Genomic DNA, 18798 nt, shown 5'->3' with positions numbered 1-18798 from the left:
TCTCTAGAATAACATTCATTTCCATAGATGTTTAAAGACTGGTAAAATCTCTGCTATTCTTTATTATATTATTTAATTTTTGAGTGTTTCCTGTAATTTTAACTCTATTTGCTCTACGTAGCCTTACACCACAGTTCTGTTAAACTGAGGTCCCCAGGAGGACGGAGGGGGCATCCCAGGAGGTCCACAAACTCATCAGATTCTGGTCCCTTTGACATCAGATTTTTGTATGTTTTTTGTTGGCTCACTAGCACATTGTGGAATTTTAGCACATAAAAATGGGTGTGTTGGGTTCGGGTCAGATGTTAAAATTAAAAAAATCTAAACTCCAACCCCAACCCACCTCCAACCCGCACACTTCCAGGTTTTACAGAGGCAAGACAAAGGGGCGGGCAGCCAACCCACTCCAGGGAGGCGGGTTGGCAATTTAAATATTTTAATGAGGCTGGCAGCCTTTGATTTAACCAGTTTTACAGGTTTACCTGTGGCCTGCTGGGTTACCTAGGCCTCGGGAAACCCGGCAGCTGATGTGAGGTGAGGACAGCTTCGGGGAGAAGATAAGTGCCTTTACAACACTGCTTGTGGGCCAGGAGGAGCAGGAGTGCTTTGTCCCAGCTCCCCAAGCTCCCCACCCATCAGCGCCCTCCCCATACAAAAACCCCCAGAATGCCGCCCCCCCACCAGGGTCGGGGAACGGACCTACCTCTGTCTCCATATAATAATACATTTTCTGCAATAGTAGCACTATCCTTCAGGCAGCTGACACTGTCTTTTGGAAACAGTGAGGTTCTGTGAATGTCTCAATATTTACAGGGTGTCTATGAGAACCCTTCAGTATTTACAGGGGGTCTCTGAGACCCCTTCAGTATTTACAGGGGGGTCTCCAAGAGTCCATCAATATTTACAGGGGGTCGCCAAGAATCCATCAATATTTACAGGGGGTCTCTGGGAGCCCATCAATATTTACAGGGGATCTTTGAGACCCCTTCAATATTTACAGGGGATCTTCGAGACCCCTTCAATGTTTACAGGGGGTCTCTGGGAGCCCTTCAGTATTTACAGGGGGTCTCTGGGAGCCCTTCAGTATTTACAGGGGGTCTCTGGGAGCCCATTCATATTTATAGTGGGGTCTCTGAGATCCCACCAGTATTTATGGGGGTCCTCCACACAGAAAAGCATAAACATCACTGCCTCCAGTCAGCCTCCTCTCACTCTCTTCTTCACAGCAGGCTCCACTGGCATACTGTGTGGTTCAGCAACTCCCACTTGTTTGCCTCTCCTATTGACTGGTAGCTGCTTTTTCCTGAATCCAGGCTGATTCCCAGCATGCTGGCCCTTTTCATAGGCCTCCTTCACTTTGTTCATACCACTGCCTTTCTCTATGTTATAATCCTCACATATGCAGCATTTAAACATTTCATGGGAGGGTTGGGCTGCTGGGTGAGGTGAGGAAAGTTTGGTTTGAGACTAGTAAGGGATAGCAGGATTATAAAGCTATTGAGATTTAAAGCAGAAGAGCAATAGTAAAAAAATACTACCAGAGGAGAAAGGGAAGGATACAGGCTATGAGGTAGTGGGAGATAAAACACCATTGAAGAGGAATAACAAAAAATTTAAATAAAGCCAGGACAAAGAATAAGGGTTCCATAAAATTGGAGTGAGGATTGACTGTTATGGATATGAAGACACAAACCAATTGTGAAGAATGCAACATAATACAAGAAGATATTAGAAAACTTGTAGACTGGGCAGCTAAGTGGCAAATGAACATCAACATAGATAAATGTGAGGTCATGCATTTTGGTAGGAAAAACAGAAATATCACCTATGCCTTAGAAAATAAGAAACTGAATAGCGTAGCAGAGCAAAGGGATACAGGTGAACAAATCATTAAAAGCAGCATCACAGGTCAGCAAAGCAATTAAAAATGCTAACAAAGCACTGAGATTTATTTCTAGGGATATAGAATTAAAAAGTAGTGACGTTATATTAACCTAGGACCCTAGTCAGGCTGCACTAAGAGTATTGTGCACAGTTCTAGTCTCCATACTATAAAAAGGACACAGAAGCACTGGAGAAAGATTTACAAGGCTGATACTAGAACTGAGAGATTACAGCTATCGGGAAAGGTTGAACAGGTTGGGACTTTTTTCTTTAGAAAAGAGAAGACTTGGAGGAGACCTGATGGAGTTTTTTTTAAAGATTATGAATGGGTTGGATTGGGTAGATGAATGAGAGAATCCAAAACTAGGGGCCATAATTTCAAGATAGTTACTAATAAATCCAATAGGGAAATAAGGAGAAATGTATTTACTGAGAGAGTGATTAGAATGTGGAACTCGCTACCCCAGGAAGTGGTTGAGGCAAATAGCTTAGGTGCTTTCAAAAGGAAACTAGACAAATACATGAGAGCAAAGGGAATAGAAGGATATGCTGAAAAGCTGAGATGAGGTAGATGGAATGGGAGGAGACTCATGTGGAATATAAACCCCAGCACAGACTAGTTGGGCCAAATGGCCTGTTCTGTGCTCTATATTCTATGTAATTCATGACAATATTGGACAGCTGGAAGCATTAATATCTATGAGGTTTTATGATATATAATTGTAGCAGAGACATGGATTACATTTGGATATGACTGCAAGCTTAATATTCCTAGTTATAACTTTTTCACGAGAGATAGGGAGGACACAAAGGGGATGAGGTGGCAGTGTTAGTGAAGGATTCTATCACAGTGTGTGAATGTGATCCTATCCTCATGGGTTGCATTAGGACACAATCCATATGGACAGAGTTAAGAAATAGAGAGTGAAATTATGCAATTTTTGGTGTGAAGTGGAGTGGAGATCTGCAGACAGTTCAGCGGGAGCTTCAAGAACAACATGGCAATAATATTGGGTGATTTTAACTATCTCACGATGGACTGGAATAAATGTAATGCATGTAGTAAAAATGGGGAATGCTTTTAGAAGGTCTTCATGATTACTTCCTCGATTAGTTTGTTTCCAGTCCATCAAGGAAAGAAGAATTGCTCAATTTAGTCCTGGAAAATGAAGTGGGGTAAATAACTAATGAGAGTATGAGAAAAGTTGGGAAGTAGTGACCACAACATGTTCAATGTAAAAATAGAAAAGGATAATGACGAGTCAAAGATAAGGGTGCTGGGCAGGAAAAAGTTGAAGTTAAACCAGACAAAAGTCCATGTCACTTCAACACAGTTCTGGTAATTCCCCCTTACATTCACAAACCTAAAGCACAGTGCATTGTCTATTTGATAGTGTATCATTCACATCAATACAAAAGATTAGATACTGTCTCACATTTCAAATATAGGGCATGCTTGTGGCATGCTTTAAATGGTTCTTTAAAAAGGATTCCATTATTATATAGCCATGTACAAAGAATGTTCATGAGCAGTAGTCCAAAATAGTGTTAATGTATCGTACAGAGAAGCTGTGCTTCAACTTTAGTTTATGTGAAGGTTTAGATAAGGGTTTGTAAAGTGGAAAGAGGATGTTTCTGTGGTAAATATGGTATTCAGGAAATGCTTTAAATTACACTTTCAGTTAATAGAAGGGATATAACACTATGTAAATGACATTAGTAGACAAACTCTGTAACATCTGTCTGTTCCCCAATTTAGCAGATGCAGTAACCTAGTTAAAATAAAGGGGTTAACGCATGCATTAAAATACTGGAGAGGGGAATATCACATAGGTTCACCCGCTAAGATCAACAACAGTAACATCTAGGCTTCACTATTTGACACATCCTTTTTATCTAAATCTAATGACTTTAGCTACTAAAAGAGTCTTTGGGCGTGATGCCATGATCTAGGCTCCCCCTGGGGACTGGCGCTCGTAATGAGTGTGTATCAAGAAGTTGAAGCATTTAGCCCAAAATTTTCCATCCATTAACATTAATGAAAGGAAAATAACACACTGCGCACCCATGATTTGCCCCTGAAAGTGCTCAATCACAGAATCACCCTTTAGCATAGTCATACACTAACTTGCACTGAAAAACAAGAGTTTTTTCAACTACTTATTGGGTTGTTTCCAGGTGAATTGAGGCCTGTATCCATGCCAACAGAGTACAGTTGGCTGGGAGAATCCAAGGAGCCCTATATGTATAAGCGAGGTAGCAGAGGTGAGTATATCTGCTGTTGTGACCTATGGATAGGAGAAAACGAACATATAATAGATATTGGCTTTCAGAACAAGTAGTGCTGCTATCTGTATACCAGCACCACCATGTATAGTCTGTATCTATAATATATTAAAATGTTTTGAGCATGTGTTTACTTCCTGTAAATGTTGCATTTCCTTCCTGTAACATTTTCTGACATTTGTTTCCATCTCATTTCCATCTTGCCTGTCCATCTTTCCTTTCTGTCAGGTTTTTTTTGTCAAGCTTAAACTTACCAGTTTATTTTACTTACCTCTGTTGAGTCCTCCACGCTTGCTCTCCAAGTTAGTTAGTGCTGTTGCTTCTTCTTCTTTTGTATGGTAGTAGCAAAGCAAATCAAATGTCAATATCTAAGTCAGATATCTAGGCCAAAGCTTCCGATGTAACAGCGTGGGTATCTTGTAAGCTGCCTGCATATTTCCTCTGAGGGCAGTGCTCAATGATGTGCTCCAGGGTCTGATTAGGAGCTCCACAGTCGCATGATGGGGATGCTTTAATCTTCCATCTATGGAGAAGGTGGCAGCATCTACCATGATCAGTTTTGAGGCAGTTGATGGTTGTCCCCTGTTTGCGAGGAAGGTTTGATCCTTCAGGTTGTACTGTGAGGTCCTCTATAAGGAATCCATTCCATATGTCGCAGTTCTTCCAAGCATTTTGCCATCGGTCATCAAGGCTGAGGAGAGATCGCTGAAGGGCTTTGGCGACGGTCCAAAATGGCCTTCCAGGTTTGAGACGGCTTGGTGGTAGGGTGTTCAAGTCGGCCTGGATCGGCATGTCTTTGCTGGTATAGCAGTTGTATTCACATATTCGTGCCATAGGTGCGGTGGTGCAATGTTTGCAAGTACGGGCAGCCAAGGTGCTGGTGTCGATAAAAGCGTACCGGTGATAATTCTCATAGTAGAATTCAACTGGCCATCATTGGATTTGATATGCAGACTTGATAGCCATGCCAGAGAGCAGTACTCCGTTGTAGAATACACCAGGGCGAGTGCTGCCTTGCGGAGGGTTTGAGCGTCTGCTCCCCATGTGGATCCGGTGAGTTTCTGGAACAAGTTGACCCTACTCTTTAGTTTCTACCCAAGGTTCTGGAGATGTTGTCTATATGACAGGGTGCGATCAAACGTAACTCCTAAGCTGTTGCTTACTTAATCTCAGAACTTTCCCAGCTGCATTCCCACGAATGGCTTTTGTCCACAGAACATTCAAGTCGGGCCTATGCCTTTCTCACCTCCAGACTCAACTACTCCAATGCTTTCCTTGCCGGCCTACCGTCCTCCACCCTCTGTAAGCACCAGCTCCTCCAATACTCCACTGTCCATATTGTATCCCACACCAAGTCCCATTCACCTATCACCCTTGTTCTCGCTGGCCTAGATTGGTCAGCTTCCACCCAGCATTGGCTCCCAGGCCCCCAATGCCTCAAATTCAACATTCCCACCTTGTGTGTATATCCATTCATGGCTTCATCCCTCCCTATCTTAGTAATCACTTCCAGCCCTACAACTTAGTTTGAACTCGCTGTTCCATCAACTCTGATCTTTTGTGCATCTTTCTTCCCTTCACTCCATATTGGTGGTCTCACACGCTGGAATTCCTTCCCGAAACCCCTCTGTCTCGCCACCTCCTTCTCCTCTTTAAAATCCACATTTTTGACCAAGCTTTAGGTCAGCTCTTCTAATATCTTCTTCTTTGGCTTAGCATCCATTTTTCCTTTTATTCTACCTTTTTATGTTAATAGCGTTATTGTTAGCACTTAATGAATTTTAAGTCAGTAATGTCACTTGGGTGGAGGTTGGGGGAGGAACACCTGAGGCTCAAGGTTTGGTCATGTTGGGTGACAGTCGGGAGGGAGGGATTGGGGATGATTTTCCCCAGCAGTGATCTGTAGTACTTAGCAATATCTGTTTTAAATTTAAAAAAGGTTTCCCCAGGCCACTATTGTGGAAATGCTTTTCTACACTCTGTGGAATGAAGGGAATTATTTCTCTCACGCACCCCAAGGACTGTATCTTTACACCACTCCCAGCTTTTTATCCCCTCTCACCACTCCCACACCTACACCCTTGCCCTCAGTACCTCTACCTTAGTTTTCCCCTGCTGCCCTTCACTGTCCCACACTCCCCATGACAGTGCAATCCAATAACAATCCCCCTTCCCCAGTGTTCCCAAATCTGCCATGTTGGCACATCCCAACTCCACCACTGCAAAGCCCAGAGCCCCATTTTCATACCCCAAGACTCCCCTTAGTGTTAATGCTAATGCTCATCTCCTACTTTTACTTGGCACCTCCTTTTCAACACTCCCAAACATCCCTCCTAGTGCTTCCACATCCTGCAACCTTTGTCCAATTGCCCAGGTAACATCCTGGTGAATCTCCTCTGCACCCTCTCCAATGCAATCACATCCTTCCTATAGTGTGGCGACCAGAACTGCACACATTATTCCAGCTGTGGCCTAACTAGCATTTTGTACAGCTCCATCATAACCTCCCTGCTCTTATATTCTATGCCTTGGCTAATGAAGGCAAGTATCCCACATGCCTTTTTAACCACCTTATCTACCTGTCCTGCTGCCTTCAGGGATCTATGTACATGCACACCAAGGTCCCTCTGAACCTCTGTCCTCCCTAGGATCCTACCATTCATTGTGTATTCCCTTGCCTTGTTAGTCCTCCCAAAATGCATCGCCTCACACTTTTCAGGGTTAAATTCCATTTGCCACTGATCTGCCTATCTGACTAACCCATCTATATCATCCTGTAGCCTGAGTCTTCCCTCCTCACTATTTACCACTCCACCAATTTTCATGTCAACTCCGAACTTACTGATCGTACCTCCTACATTCATATCTAAATCATTAATGTACACTACAAACAGCAAAGGACCCAGCACCAATCCCTGCGGTACACCACTGGACACAGGCTTCTAGTCACAAAAACAACCTTTGACCATCACCCTCTGCCTCCTGCCACTAAGCCAATTTTGGATCCAATGTGCCAAATTGCCCTGGATCCCATGGGCTCTTACCTTCTTGACCAATCTCCCATGCGGGACTTTGTCAAAAGCCTTACTGAAGTCCATGTAGACTACATCAACTGCACTACCCTCATCCACACACCTAGTCACCCCCTTGAAAAATTCAATCAAATTGGTTAGACATGATCTCACCCTGACAAAGCCATGCTGACTATCCTTGATTAATCCTTGCCTCTCCAAGTGGAGACTAATTATGTCCCTCAGAATTTTTTCCAATAATTTCCCTACCACTGATGTTAGACTCACTGGCCTGTAATTTCATGGTTTATCCCTACTACCCTTCTTGAACTACGTTAGCTGTCCTCCAGTCCTCTGGCACCTCCCCTGTGGCCAGAGAGGTTCTGAAAATTTGTGTCAGAGCCCCTGCAATCTCCTCCCTTGCCTCACACAGCAGCCTGGGATACATCTCGTCTGGGCCTGGGGATTTATCCACTTTTAGGCCTGCTAAAACCGCTAGTACCTCCTCCCTCTCAGTACTAATTTGTTCAAGTGTATCACAATCCCCCTGCCTGATTTCTATGCCTACATCGTCCTTCTCCATAGTGAACACAGATGCAAAATATTCATTTAAAACCTCACCTACATCTTCCGGCTCTACACACAGATTGCCACTTTGGTCCCTAATGCGCCCTACTCTTTCCCTGGTTATCCTCTTGCCCTTAATATATTTATAAAACACCTTGGGATTTTCCTTTATTTTGCCCGCCAGTGTTTTTTCATGCCCCCTCTTCGCTCTCCTAATTTCTTTTTAAGTACCCCCTGCACTTTCTATACTCCTAGGGCCTCCACTGTTTTTAGTCCTTTGTATCTGCCAAAAGCCTTTTTTTCCAAATCCATTCTTGGAGATCCCTTGACATCCAGGGTTCCCTGGGCTTGTTGGTCCCACCTTTACGGGAACATGTTGGTGTTGTACTCTCTCTATTTCCTTTCTGAAACACTCCCACTGCTCTGATGTGGATTTTCCTACAAGTAGCTTATCCCAGTCCACTTTGGCCAAATCCTGCCTTCTATTAAAGTCAGCCTTCCCCCAATTTAGAACCTTTATTTCCGGTCCATCTTTGTCCTTTTCCATGACTACCTTAAATCTCACCGAATTATGGTTACTGTCACCAAAATGCTCTCCTACTGACACTTCTACCACTTGCCCGGCTACATTCCCTAGAATTAGGTCCAGTACCGCCCCCTATCTTGTAGGACTTTCTACATGCTGGCTCAAAAAGCTCTCCTGAATGCACTTTAAGAATTCCACACCCTCTAAGCCTTTCACACTCTGATTATCCCAGTTAATATTGGGGAAGTTGAAATCCCCTACTATTGTAACCCTATTATTTCTACATTTCTGAGATTTGCCTACATATCTGTTCCTCTATCTCCCCCTGACTGTTTGGGGGCCTATAGTACACTCCCAGCAAAGTGCTTGCCCCCTTTTTGTTTTTAAGTTCTACCCATATGACCTCATTAGAGGAACCTGCTAAGGTATCCTCCCTCCTTAGAGCAGTAATTGACTCCTGGGTTAATATTGCAACACCTGCTCCTCTTTTACACCCGCCTCTGTCTCACCTGAAGATTTTATACCCCGGAATATTGAGCTGCCAGTCCTGCCCCTCCCTCAACCATGTCTTTGTGATAGCAACAATATCATACTCCCATGTCTTCATCAACACTTTCAATTGATCTGCCTTACTCGCAAGACTCCTTGCATTAAAATAAATGCCATCCAGCCTTGCCATACTCCCTTGTGCCAATACATATTTGCTCTGCCTTCCAGGCTGACTTGTTTTTTCCTCTATATTTGGCTGTGCATCACCCCTACTATAGCTCCACTCCGTATCCCATCCCCCTGCCAAGTTAGTTTAACCCCCCGCCCCCAACAGTACTAGCAAACCTCCCCTCAAGGATGTTGGTCCTGTTCCGGTTCAGGTGCAACCCGTCCAACTTGTACAGGTCCCACCTTCCCCAGAAGCAGACCCAGTGATCCAGGAAACTAAAGCCCTCCCTCCTGCGCCAAGTCTTTAGCCACACATTCATCTGCTCTATCCTCCTATTACTATACTGACTAGCACGTGGCACCGGGAGTAATCCAGAGATTACCGCCTTTGAGGTCCTGCTTTTTAATCTGCTACCTAGCTCCCTAAATTCTTGTTGCAGGACCTCATCCCTATTTCTACCTATGTCGTTGGTACCAATGTGAACCATGACCTCTGACTGTTTGCCCTCCCCCTTCAGAATGCCCTGCAGCTGTTCAGTGACATCCTTGATTCTGGCACCAGGGAAGCAACATACCATCCTGGAGTCACGTCTGCAGCCACAGAAACGTCTATCTGTTCCCCTATCACTATTGCTCTCCCACTCTTTTTCCTCCCACCCTGTGCAGCTGAGCCACTCGTAGTGCCACGGACTTGGCTCTTGCTGCATTCCCTTGAGAAACCATCTCCCCCAGCAGTATCCAAAACGGAAAATCTGTTGGAGAGGGAGATGGACCCAGGGGACTCCTGCACTACCTTCCTAGTTCTTTTACTCTGTCTGGCAGTCACCCACTCCCTGTCTGCCTTGCACTCTTTACCTGCGGTGTGACCACCTCGTTAAATGTGCTATCCACGAAGATCTCAGCTTCACGGATGCTCCACAGTAACTCCAGCCGCAGCTCCAGCTCCGAAACACGAATTTCGAGTAACTGCAGCTGGAGACACTTCCTGCACATGTGTTCACCCTGGACACTGAAAGTGTCCCTGACTTCCCACATAGCACAGGAGGAGCACTGCACGCTGCCGAGCTGCCCTGCCATGTCTTAACCTTAACTTACTCCCTTTACTTCCTTTAAATTAAAGAATATTAAATACACTAGGGACCTTTCTTCACTTTAAACACTACTTACTCTAGACTAGAGACCTTACTTTTACTTCAACGACTGGACTGCAGAAATACTCACCAGGTCCTACTTACCAATCAGCTCCTTCCCTGGTTGTGACATCACTTTAGCGGTTTTGCAGTTGTTGTTTGACTGCTCCCACTCTCGGACTCTTTCCCAACTTGCAGCACTCCTCTGCAGCACTCCTTTATGGCCGCTCCGCCTTCTCTTGGATCCCGCTGCCGCTCCCACACAGATCCACCTCCTCTGGTGTCGGGCCATCTCAGCCGCTCCGCCTTCTCTCAGGTGCTGCCGAAGAAGCCTTGGAGAGTTGCTACAGTGCATCTTGTAGATGGTACACACTGCAGCCACGGTACGCCGGTGGTGGAGGGAATGAATGTTTAACATGGTGGATGGGGTGCCAATCAAGCGTGCTGCTATGTCCTGGATGGTGTCGAGCTTCTTGAGTATTGTTGGAGCTGCACTCATCCAGGCAAGTGGAGAGTATTCCATCACACTCCTTACTTGTGCCTTGTAGTTGGTGGAAAGGCTTTGGGGAGTCGGGAGCTGAGACACTCCCCGCAGAATACCGAGCCTCTGACCTGCTCTTGTTGCCACAGTATTTATGTGGCTGGTCCAGTTAAGTTTCTGGTCAATGGTGACCCCCAGGATGTTGATGGTGGGGGATTCGGTGCGCAAATAGAGGTAAACGAATATGATTTGGTTGGGATTACGGAAAAGTAGCTCAAGGATGGCCAAGACTGGGAACTCAACATCCAGGGGTATTCGATATTCAGGAAAGATAGGCAAAAAGGAAAGGGAGGTGGGGTAGCATTACTGATTAAAGAAGGGATTAATACAATTGTAATGAAGGATATTAGCTCTGATGATGTGGAATCTGTATGGGTAGAATTGAGAAATACTAAGGGGAAAAAAACATGAGTGGGAGTGGTATATAGACCTCCAAACAGTAAGGCGGAGGTTGGGGATGGCATTAAAAGGGAAATTAAAGAAGCGTGCAATAAGGGCACAGCAGTCATCATGGGTGACTTTAATCTACATATAGATTGGGCCAACCAAATTAGTAACAATACTGTGGAGGAGGAATTCCTGGAGTGTTTACGGGATGGTTTCCTGGACCAATATGTCGAGGAACCAACCAGAGATCAGGCCATCTTAGACTGGGTATTATGTAACGAGAAAGGATTAATTAGCAATCTTGTTGTACGAGGCCCCTTGGGTCAGAGCGATCATAATGTGATCGAATTCTTCATTAAGATGGAGAATGAAGTAGTTGACTCAGAGACAAGGGTCCTCAATTTAAATAAAGGAAACTACGATGGTCTGAGGAGCGAGTTGGGTAGGATTGATTGGGGAATGGCACTCAAAGGGTTGACGGTGGATAGGCAATGGCAACCATTCAAAGACCGAATGGATGAGCTACAGAATTTGTTCATCCCAGTTTGGCATAAAAATTAAACAAAAAAGGTGACTCAGCCGTGGCTAACAAGGGAAATCAGGGATAGCATAAGATCCAAGGAGAGGACATATAAATTGGCTAGAAAAAGCAATAATCCTGAGGATTGGGAGCAGTTTAGGAGTCAACAAAGGAGGACAAAGGGATTAATTAAGAAAGGGAAAATAGAATATGAGAGTAAGCTTTCAGGGAACATAAAAACTGACTGTAAAAGCTTTTATAGATATGTGAAGAGAAAAAGATTGGTGAAGTCAAGCGTAGTTCCCTTACAGTCAGAACCAGGGGAATTTATAATGGGAAACAAGGAAATGGCAGACCAACTAAATACATACTTTGGTTCTGTCTTCACAAAGGAGGACACAAATAACCTCCCAGAGATGCCGGGGAACATAGGGTCTGATGAAAGGGAGGAACTGAAAGAAATCCGTATTTGTAGGGAAATGGTGTTAGGAAAATTGATGGGACTGAAGGCCGATAAATCCCCAGGGCCTGATGGTCTACATCCCAGGGTACTTAAGGAAGTGGCCCTAGAGATAGTAGATGCATTGCTGGTCATCTTCCAGAACTCGATAGACTCTGGAACGGTACCCATGGATTGGAGGGTAGCTAATGTTACCCCACTATTCAAAAAAGGTGGTAGAGAAAAGGCGGGGAATTATAGACCGGTAAGCCTGACATCGGTAGTGGGGAAAATGCTCGAGTCTATTAAAGAAGATGTAATAGCAGAGCACTTGGAAAGCAGTGACAGGATCGGACAAAGTCAACATGGATTTACAAAAGGTAAATCATGCTTGACTAATCTACTGGAATTTTTTGAGGATGTAACTGGTAAAATAGATAAGGGAGAAACAGTGGATGTGGTGTATTTGGACTTTCAGAAGGCTTTCGATAAGGTCCCACATAAGAGATTAGCGTGCAAAATTACGGCACATGGGATTGGGGGCAAGGTATTGACTTGGATAGAGAACTGGCTGGCGGACAGAAAGCAAAGAGTTGGAATAAATGGGTCGTTTTCCGAGTGGCAGGCAGTGACTAGTGGGGTACCACAAGGATCGGTCCTAGGACCCCAGCTGTTCACAATATATATTAATGATCTGGACGAGGGAATTGGATGTAATATCTTCAAATTTGCAGATGACAGAAAGCTGGGTGGGAGGGTAAGCTGTGAGGAGGATGTCGTGAAACTCCAGTACGATTTGGACAGGTTGGGTGATTGGGCAGAAACATGGCAAATGCACTATAATGTGGATAAATGTGAGGTTATCCACTTTGGTGGCAAAAACAGGAAGGCAGATTATTATTTGAATGGCAATAGATTGGGAGAAGGGGAAGTGCAAAGAGACCTGGGTGTTATTGTGCACCAGTCGCTGAAGGTAAGCATGTAGGTGCAGCAGATGGTTAAGAAGGCAAATGGTATGTTGGCCTTCGTAGCAAGAGGGTTTGAGTACAGGAACAAGGATGTCTTGCTACAGTTGTACAGGGCCTTGGTGAGACCGCACCTTGAGTATTGTGTCCAGTTTTGGTCACCTTACCTGAGGAAGGACGTTCTTGCCATGGAGGGAGTGCAGCGAAGATTCACCAGGCTGATACCTGGGATGGCAGGAATGACGTATGAGGAGAGATTGTGTCGATTGGGCTTATACTCACTGGAGTTTAGAAGATAGAGAGGGGATCTCATCGAAACCTATAAAATTCTGTCAGGTCTGGACAGACTAGATGCAGGAAGGATGTTTCTGATGGCCGGGGAGTTCAGAACCAGGGGTCATAGTCTAAGGATAAGGGGTAAGCCATTTAGGACTGAAATGAGGAGGAATTTCTTCACCCAGAGAGTGGTGAACCTGTGGAATTCTCTGCCACAGAGGGCGGTGGAGGCCAGTTCATTAAATATATTCAAGGAGTTGGATATATTTCTTGAGGCTAAAGGGATCAATGGATATGGGGAGAAGGCAGGGACAGGGTACTGAATTTGGATGATCAGCCATGATCTCATTGAATAGCGGAGCAGGCTCGAGGGGCCGAATGGCCTACTCCTGCTCCTATCTTCTATGTTTCTATGTTTCTGTGTGCCGCGAATGTTACCTGCCACTTATCAGCCCAAGCCTGAACGTCATCCAGGTCTTGTTGCATGTGGGCATGGACTGCTTCATTATCTGAGGAGTTGTGAATGGCGCTGAACACTGTGCAGCCGTTAGCGAACATCCCCATTTCTGACCTTATGTTGGAGGGAAGGTCATTGATGAAGCAGCTGAAGATGGTTGGGCCTAGGGCACTGCCCTTTGAACTCCACGATGTCCTGGGGCTGTGATGATTGACCTTCAACCACCACAACCATCTTCCTTTGTGCTCGGTATGACTCCAGCCAGTGGAGAGTTTTCTCCCCGATTCCCATCGTATTATATTCTGCCAGTGTAAATCAGTGACCTGGTAACGTATTGTATACTAGATCAGATAAACCAACATATTATTCAACTCACCATGAGCAATGTTACAAGAGAGCCATTAGTACATATGTTAAAGGTTCTGTATTCCTCACGCTATGGGGGGAGTTTTAACCCCAAGAATGTGTGGGTTTGGGTCGGGTGAGATGTGAAAATTATAAAACATCTCCAACCCACCTACTTCTGGTTTTAACGGAGGTGGATGGGGAGAGGGCGAACAACCAACCTGCTTCCAGTAGGCAAGTTGGTCGTTTAAATATTATAATGAGGCTGCGTGCCTCAGATTTAACGCAATCTCCCAGGTTTAACCCTGGCCAGTCGGGAGACCTGGCAGCTGAAGGGAGGCGTGGGCTGCTTCGTGGAAGACGTAAGTGCCTTTACAGCTTCCTGTCTGAGATCGGATCCCCCTCACCCTGCAATCAGAACCGCCCCCCCCCCACGCGATCGCCAACCCCTCCCACTCGATTGCAGAACCCCCGCTATGATCAGAACCCCCCTCCCCCAAGATTGGCGACCACCCTTACCCCCCCGCCCCACGCTACCACTAACCCAGCTGCAGGCCCCCTACCTGCTCCAGAGCTGTGGCCTCCTCCAAATCGTTCCCTGTTCGACAAGGAGGCATGCCTGTCAATCAGACTGACTTCTGGATGGGAAACCTGCTAGAAAGTAAAGCCGCACACTGTGACTGTAAAGCTGCATACCATGCGGGGAAACCCGGACTTCCCGATCAAAGCTCACCCCCACCCACTCATAAAACCCACCCCAGTCAAGATCGGGGCCTATGTGTCAAAAATGTATTTTTAAACAAAGAATGAAGGCAGCCATTTCATACTGGGGCCTAGAAATTCACTGGCCTGCGCCACCAGTTTGCACCCAAAGAGGGCTTTTGCGCCACTGTGCAAACCTACCGCGATATTTAGCGGGGCGCTAATGGCGGCGTTAGCCAGTAGCGCTGCGCCGCCACCGATGACGTCATCGGTGTGCGCAGCGCCCCGCTATCGCCCCACTGGCCATATTTGGTTGCTGCCGCCTCCCCCGCGCCGGCCGCAAACAGCGACCGGTACACGGGGCCTACCTGTGCCGGTAGTGGGGCGAGTTAAGGTGGAGGTGCAGCCGGCCGCTTTTTCGGCGGCTGCCTGCCCGCACCTCCGTCCCCGGCCTCCTACAACCCCCCCCCCGCGGCATTGCTGGCTGTTTCCAGAGAGCCCGGCACTTCTCCTTGGTGCCGGGCTCATTTGCCGGCACTCGCGAGCGGGGATCGCGCTGTTGCAGGCACCTCCCCCTTAAGAGTGAGAGGAAGGCCTGCAGTACCGCAGGCTGCCGTGCCGCAGCGGGTGGCGCTGCGGCACTTTGCACGCCGATATTCAGTTTCAGCGCCCCAAGCAGGGCGCCGAAACCCTTGTTTAGCGGCCGGCTTCCACTTGGGGCGCTGAAACTGAATTTCCCGCTGGCGCAAGTAGCTCCGCGCGCAGCGGTAATTCCGGTGCCCAGGCGAGCTGGGCGCCCCTAACTGAATTTCTAGGCCTGGGTTTCTTCTGATCAGGAGTCAGGAATTTACAATCACCTTTCAATCTGCAAATCTTGCTGCTAAGCGTGATTAACTTCTAATTGACCCCAGGATCTCCTATTTACAGTTATTGCATGTGTAGCCTTAAAGAGACAGTTGTCGGAGTCTACGTACTCCTAGCAAAAAATACTGAACTCGGAGAGGTTCAACAGAAAAGGTTTAATTGTTGAAGCTGCATGCTGAACACAAAATGGAGTCAGAGACTACACAAAGTACGACTGCCTTTCATCAGTGCACAGCTTCGACTCCTCCTCCCCCGCTCTGGGCTTAACTATGTTGCAGATCGAGTTTCTTAAAGGTGTGATCCTTCATAAAGGCATGACGCCTGATTTATAGTCTACGGAGCGGAAAGCGGATTGTGTCCTTTCTGTGATCGGTACGCCACACAGCTCCCCCCAGAATCCGCTAGTAGGGAGTGTACGAACCGGCGTGGCGGCTTGATGGCATGGCCGGAACAGCGGTTGGTGTCGGGAGCGGGGCGGTCGGACGCGTCGGGCTCTTAGGCGATCTGCCTCGCGATGGGGGTTGGCCCACTTGAACGGGTTCGTCGGGCTTTAGGTGCGCCAGCTTGAGCCGGTCGACCGACACCTTGTCAGTTCTGCCGCCCACTTCGAGGAGGAAGAACTTGTTCCCCGTCTGGAGTACCTTGTAGGGTCCATCGTATGGGGGCCGTAGAGGTCCTCGGTGGGTGTCATGGCGCACAAAAACAAATTTGGCCATGTGCAGGCTAGGTGGTACGCGGGTTGCTGGTTCGCCGTGCCGGCCGGTGGGTACCGGAGCGAACTGTTGTGCTCGATTGGCGAAAGCGCGGCGTTGCTGGTCAGCCGACCAGGGGGTCGTGGCAGTGGGCAGGAACTCTCCGGGTACGCGCAGCGGCTGGCCGTACACGAGTTCCGCCGCCGAGGCTTGCAGGTCTTCCTTGACCGCGGAGCGTAGGCCAAGCAGCACCCACGGGAGGCGGTCGATCCAAGCCTCGTCCTCGAGGCTGGCGCGGAGGGACGCCTTCATGGACCTGTGGAATCGCTCGCACGGTCCGTTGGCTTGGGGGTGGTAAGCTGTGGTGTGGTGAACGGCCACCCCGAGGTTTCGGGTGATGGCGGCCCACAGATCAGAGGTGAACTGCGGGCCTCTATCCGACGTCATGTCGGAGGGGACGCCGAACCGAGCGACCCAGGTACCGATGAACGCCCTCGTGATGTCGGCGGTGGTGGTGGACGTCAGTGGAATGGCCTCGGGCCAGCGGGTGGTACGGTCCACGATTGTCAGCAGGTGCGTGTGACCTTGTGATGGCGGCAGGGGGCCGACGAGGTCGATGTGGACGTGGTCGAACCTTCTTTCTGGCACGGTGAACTCCTCGAGTGGGGCTTTGACGTGCTGGTGGATTTTGGCACGCTGGCAAGCTATGCAGGATCTGGACCAGACGCGCACATCTTTGCACAGGCCGCGCCAGACAAATCGGTTGGCCACCAGTCTAATGGACGCGCGGGTGCCGGGGTGTGAGAGGCCGTGGACGATGTCGAACACCCGTTTTCGCCAGGACGCCGGGACTATGGGGCGGGGTTGCGCCAAGGAGGTGTCGCATTTGACTGTGACGGCGGACGGGCCGCAGGCGACGTCGGTCAGTCGCAGCCCTGGGAGGGTTGTGGGCGCAGAGAGCAGATCGGGGTCGGTGCGTTGCTCCGCTGCCAGTTAAACATAGTCCACTGCCAGGTGGGCGCCGTGGATGGCGGGGCGGGATAGGCAGTCAGCCACCACGTTGTCTCGACCGGAGACATGCCGGATGTCTGTGGTGAATTCGGACACTGCAGCGAGCTGGCGTTGTTGCCTGGCTGACCACGGGTCCGCAGATTTCGCCATCGCGAATGTCAGGGGTTTGTGGTCGACAAACGCGGTGAAGGGGCGGCCCTCCAGAAGAAATCTAAAATGGCGGACAGCCAGGTACTGTGCGAGGAGCTCGCGGCCAAAGGCGCTGTATTTGGCCTCCGGGGGGCGCAGTTGGCGGCTGAAAAATGCCAGCGGTTGCCAGGCCCCGTCGACCCACTGTTCGTACACGGCGCCGACCGCGTGGTCGGAGGCGTCCGTGGTGAGGGCCACCCTGGCGTTGGGCTGTGGGTGAGCGAGCATGGTGGTGTCGGCGAGCGCCTTTTTGGTCGAGTCGAAAGCGGTCAACATGTCCGCCGACCACTCGATCACCATTCTGTCTTTCTTACCCCGGAGGGCTTCGTATAGGGGCCGCATGAGGGAGGCCGCTCCGCGAATGAAGCGGTTGTAAAAGTTGATCATCCCCAAGAACTCCTGGAGGCCTTTGATGGTGGTAGGCTGGGGGAACTGCTGGACGGCTTGCACCTTGGCGGGCAGGGGAATGGCTCCGTCCTGCATGATGTGGTGGCCGAGGAATTCGATCCTGCTGAGGCCGAATTGGCACTTGGCTGGGCTGATGATGAGCCCGTGCTCACTGAGCCGCTGGAACAGGGTGCGTAGGTGCTTGATGTGTTCCTGCTTGGAGGAACTAGCTACCAGTATGTCATCCAGGTAGACAAAGAGGAACTTCAGGTCCCGGAGGACCGAGTCCATGAGCCGCTGGAAGGCCTGGGCTGCATTTTTGAGGCCGAAGGGCATTCGGAGGAACTCGAATAGCCCAAAAGGGGTGATTATGGCCGTCTTGGGAACGTCCGTGGGGTGGACTGGCACCTGATGGTAACCGCGCACCAGGTCGACTTTGGAGAAGACTGAGCGGCCGGCCAGTCTAGCCGAGAAGTCTTGAATGTGCGGTATGGGGTACCGATCCGGCGTGGTGGCGTCGTTTAGGCGCCGGTAGTCCCCGCAGGGGCGCCATCCCCCATCGGGTTTGGTGACGATGTGGAGTGGGGAGGCCCAGGGGCTGTTGGAGTGGCGGATGATGCCAAGCTGTTCCATTGTGGCGAACTCGGCCCGCGCGATCTCCAGCTTGTCCGGGTCCAGCCTGCGGGCGTGGGCATACACCGGTGGGCCTGTGGTGGGGAGGAAGTGTTCTACCCCGTGCTTAGCAACCTTCGCGGAGAAGGTCGGGTTGGTGAGGGCTGGGAACTCAGCCAGGAGTGCTGAGTAGTCGTCCGTTGAGTGGGCCCGGCACTGCCACGCCATTTCGGCGGGTTGGGAGGGGGCCATGGCGCCCGGGATAGGTGACATGGTGTTCATGTCCACGAGGCGGCACCGAGGCATGTCGACCAACAGGCCGTGGGCGCACAGGAAATCCGCACCGAGGA

General features: G+C 48.7%; 1 protein-coding gene across 3 annotated transcripts in view; it reads left to right on the top strand.

Moving 5' to 3' along the window:
* LOC147124941 (connector enhancer of kinase suppressor of ras 2) overlaps nucleotides 1–18798 on the top strand; it is a 1271510-nt gene that overhangs the window by 938622 nt on the left and 314090 nt on the right. The window contains exon 12 of one of the 3 annotated variants that reach the window (XM_085995047.1): nucleotides 4063–4149. The exons of the other annotated variants lie outside the window; for them this stretch is intronic. Within the exon in view, the coding sequence (XP_085851173.1) occupies nucleotides 4063–4149 (87 nt within the window). The remainder of the gene's footprint in view (nucleotides 1–4062; nucleotides 4150–18798) is intronic. 3 annotated transcript variants of the gene reach the window in all.

Source organism: Somniosus microcephalus, chromosome 1 (assembly GCF_052327205.1).
Source record: "Somniosus microcephalus isolate GS21.2 chromosome 1, FLI_Smic_1.0, whole genome shotgun sequence".
Classification (NCBI taxonomy): domain Eukaryota; kingdom Metazoa; phylum Chordata; class Chondrichthyes; order Squaliformes; family Somniosidae; genus Somniosus; species Somniosus microcephalus.
Note: the sequence above shows the minus strand (reverse complement) of the source record. Positions and strands in the feature narration are given on the sequence as shown.